This window comes from Erigeron canadensis, chromosome 8 (assembly GCF_010389155.1).
Source record: "Erigeron canadensis isolate Cc75 chromosome 8, C_canadensis_v1, whole genome shotgun sequence".
NCBI lineage: Eukaryota > Viridiplantae > Streptophyta > Magnoliopsida > Asterales > Asteraceae > Erigeron > Erigeron canadensis.
This window is the reverse complement of record NC_057768.1, coordinates 21,233,916-21,237,596: the sequence shown is the minus strand read 5'-3', so window position 1 is coordinate 21,237,596 and position 3,681 is coordinate 21,233,916. Positions and strand designations below refer to the sequence as shown.

The 3,681-nt window shown below is 44.2% G+C and overlaps 1 protein-coding gene across 1 annotated transcript; it reads left to right on the top strand.

Annotated features, from left to right (window-relative positions):
* Window positions 1-771: 771 nt before the first annotated feature.
* On the top strand, window positions 772-3,321 carry LOC122610413. The gene is made up of 2 exons (XM_043783404.1): window positions 772-2,554; window positions 2,687-3,321. The coding sequence occupies exons 1-2, from the start codon at window positions 772-774 to the stop codon at window positions 3,319-3,321; spliced, it is 2,418 nt and encodes an 805-aa protein (XP_043639339.1).
* Window positions 3,322-3,681: the final 360 nt, after the last annotated feature.

Here is a 3,681-nt window from a genome sequence, read left to right as displayed (position 1 = left end):
TCCTTTGGCGATGGTTCGAACGTACAAGATTCGTAGCTGTGAAGACTTCCTTCTGTTTGTTCAGCTCAGAGTTCAAGTTCTTATAAGACAATTGTTCTATCTTTTGAATATTATCTAATTGTGGGTTTATCCTATGTGCTGTAATAACTTATGATACTTCTTATTCCTTAATGTTATTGGCTGTGTTCGAACTTGTATTGTGCGTGCTTGTGCTTATCTGTGCATCCCGTATATTCCGCTTTAGCGGGGTGTTACAGTTGGTATCAAGAGTCAGGGTTATAGTGAACACCGAGCTTTTTCCTAAGGAAAACTCGAGCTATAACTTGAATCCACTCTGAGGTGATTCTTTGATGACCGGTTTGAGTAGTAGGTACTCTTATCATAATTAGATGTAACCTGATCAACTACATATAATTATGATAAAAGCACCTAGGACCTCAAGGTGTGTCATTGAAGTGTCATCCATTTCTTAGAGCTCAATTAAGTACTTCGTGCAATCTCGTTTGTGATCATATCAGTTCTAGTTCATGTTCTAGACCATTTGTCCTCTTATAGTTCCTTCGTTCTTGAAAGACATGTGTGCTGGTGCTTCGACTATAGGCCTTAGAGCTTATACGACTTTAGGTCCTTATCGTACGACCGACGACTGTTCTTGTTCATGTACTGTGCTAAAGACGATCTTTTATTAACATACTATGTACTTGGAGCTATAGACTTGTTCGAAACGTAATCGAGTTCATATTTTCGTCTTATCAGGAGTTATAAGGAAGGATGGCTGCTAAACGGGGAAGAAAGCCTAGAGTTGCACCTGCTGTTGAACCTGTTGTTGAACCCGCTGAACCTGAACCAAGTGCTAATGCTACTGTCAACTTCACGCTAGAAGATGTAGCGAACCTCATCACTGACCGCATGAATGCGATGATGCCGAATCTTGCTACACAAGTTGCACAGATATTAGAGATCCCACTGACTGAAGGCACCAGAATCACCCAGAGCAAGAAAGTTCAAGAAGAACCTGAACAGAACCAGGAAGTGCATAGTGATTCTGAGGGTGCTAGCCAGATCAACACTCGGGCTACTGCTGAAGGCAGAGTTAGCCAAGGCAGAGGGTGTTCATTTAAGACCTTCACTCAGTGCAAACCCCCAGTCTACATAGGGGAGAAAGGAGCTGCAGAGTTGTTGATGTGGTTTGAGAACATGGAGGAGGCCCTGTACCATACTGAGACTGCTGAGGATAAGATGGTGGAGCATGCGACTAGCCAATTTGACGGTGCTGCTAGGTCATGGTGGACTGGTATTGTCACAACTGATGGTAGGAAGACCGCTTATTCTCACACCTGGGAGGAACTCCAGAAGATGATGAGAGCTGAGTTCTGTACCAAAGATGCACTGCAAGAGTTGGAACAAGAGTTTTGGGACTTGAAGATGAAAGGAGTAGGGATTGAGAAGTATATTCTGAGATTCAATGAGCTTGCTAGGCTTGTACCACATTTGGCTTCTATTGAAGAGAAGAAGATTGATCATTTCATTTGGGGTTTGATCCCGGAGATCCGTCGTGCCCTCACCAGCAAAGGCCCTAAGACTATGTCAAGAGCCACTGTACTGGCTAAGACTTTGACTAAAGATATTATCAGATCAGGAGGGTTGACTGAGAATGCTGAGAAAGGGAAAAGGAAGGCTGAGGAAGTGGTGGAAAGGAAAGTTGAGCCCCCAAGTAAGAAGGGGAAGATCTTGAAGAACTATGCGGTGACCGTAGTGCCTGAACCTACTAGATATTCTGGAGCTTACCCAAAATGCACCCGCTGTAATCTTCATCACACTGGTGATTGTCCTGTCTGCTTTAAGTGCCAGGGAATTGGGCACATGGCCAAGTACTGTAGTGCTATTTCAACAAATCCGCCCAGGAACAACCCACCGCCAGTCAACAGAAATCCTCCTGCCAGGAACACTCGACTTCCACTACCACCTGCTGCTCCAGTTCAAAGGAATCAGAACCAGAACGCCCAAGTTCAGCGTGTTGCTTATCCACGCGGGCCTAGAAACCAGAACCAGCAGAACAATCAGCATCAGCAAAACCCACAAGGCCCAGCGAACGCCCGTGTTTTTGTAGTGAAAGCTGAGGAAGCTCGTCAGAACCCTCGGGTTGTGACAGGTACTTTTCTTCTGAACGATCATTATGCTTCTGTGCTATTTGACTCCGGTGCTGAGCGTAGCTTTGTTGCGCTAGAATTTAAAACTAGAACTAAAATGATATCTGGTAAACTAGAAGATCGATATGTGGTAGAATATGCTAATGGCCAGCAGTACGATACCAACGAAATTGCTCTAGATTGTCCTATGACCTTAGTAGACAAGAACTTTACTATCGACCTAATCCCTGTTGAGATTAGTAGCTTCGACATTATCGTGGGAATGGATTGGCTATCCAAACAGCACGCGACTATTTGTTGCCACAAGAAATCAGTTCATATACCGCTACCGAACGGCGAGATTTTAATTGTACAAGGCGAAAAATCTACAAACGAACTCAAGATCGTCACAGCTATGAAATTTCGTAACTAGTTGGACAAGAAAGATCATCTAGTGTACTTAGCTCACATCATCGATAAAAGCGCCAAAGAGAAGAAAGTTCAAGACATCCCCATTGTTCGGGACTTTCCTGATGTCTTTCCTGACGACTTACCAGGTATTCCACCTGTTAGACAAGTCGAGTTCAATATCGATCTAGTTCCCGGTGCAACACCTGTCGCTAAGGCACCGTATCGTTTAGCTCCTCCCGAAATGCAAGAACTGTCCAATCAATTGCAAGAACTTTTGAGCAAAGGCTTTATCCGTCCTAGTTCATCCCCTTGGGGAGCACCTATTCTATTTGTCAAAAACAAAGACGGTTCCATGAGAATGTGCATAGACTACCGTGAACTGAACAAACTAACCGTTAAGAACCGGTATCCCCTACCTCGCATAGACGATCTGTTCGACCAATTGCAAGGTGCTTCGTACTTTTCTAAGATCGATCTACGTTCGGGATATCACCAGATTTGCGTTCAAGATGGTGACGTCCCAAGGACCGCTTTTCGTACCCGCTATGGTCATTATGAATTCCTCGTTATGCCTTTCGGTCTAACTAATGCTCCAGCAATCTTTATGGACTTAATGAACCGTGTCTGTCGTCCGTTCTTAGACAAATTCGCTATAGTGTTCATAGATGACATACTTGTGTACTCTCGGAACAAGACTCATCATGAGCAACATCTTCGATCCATTCTTCAACTTCTTCGCGATGAACAATTATACGCTAAGTTCTCTAAGTGCGAGTTCTAGCTTCGCCAAGTACAGTTCCTCGGACACGTCGTGAACAAGTAAGGCATTCATATGGACCCGGCCAAGATTGAATCAATCAAAAAGTGGGAGGCTCCGAAAGCTCCTACCGAAGTTCGTAGTTTCCTTGGGTTAGCTGGCTATTACCGTCGTTTTATTGAAAACTTCTCTAAAATCGCACTGCCCTTGACTCAATTGACTCAGAAGACCAGGGATTTTATTTGGGGCGAACAACAAGAACGAGCGTTTCAAACTCTAAAGAACAGACTGTGTGAAGCACCTGTTCTAACCTTGCTTGAAGGCACTGAAGACTTTGTCGTGTATTGTGACGCTTCACACCAAGGACTAGGCTGTGTATTGATG

What these genes read in the sequence shown, in the direction of transcription:
- LOC122610413 (XM_043783404.1), top strand. Translation starts at nt 772, where the DNA reads ATGGCTGCTAAACGGGGAAGAAAGCCTAGAGTTGCACCTGCTGTTGAA. An exon ending in CGTCACAGCTATGAAATTTC is followed by an intron (nt 2,555 to 2,686) that starts GTAACTAGTTGG and finishes ACGACTTACCAG; the next exon opens with GTATTCCACCTGTTAGACAA.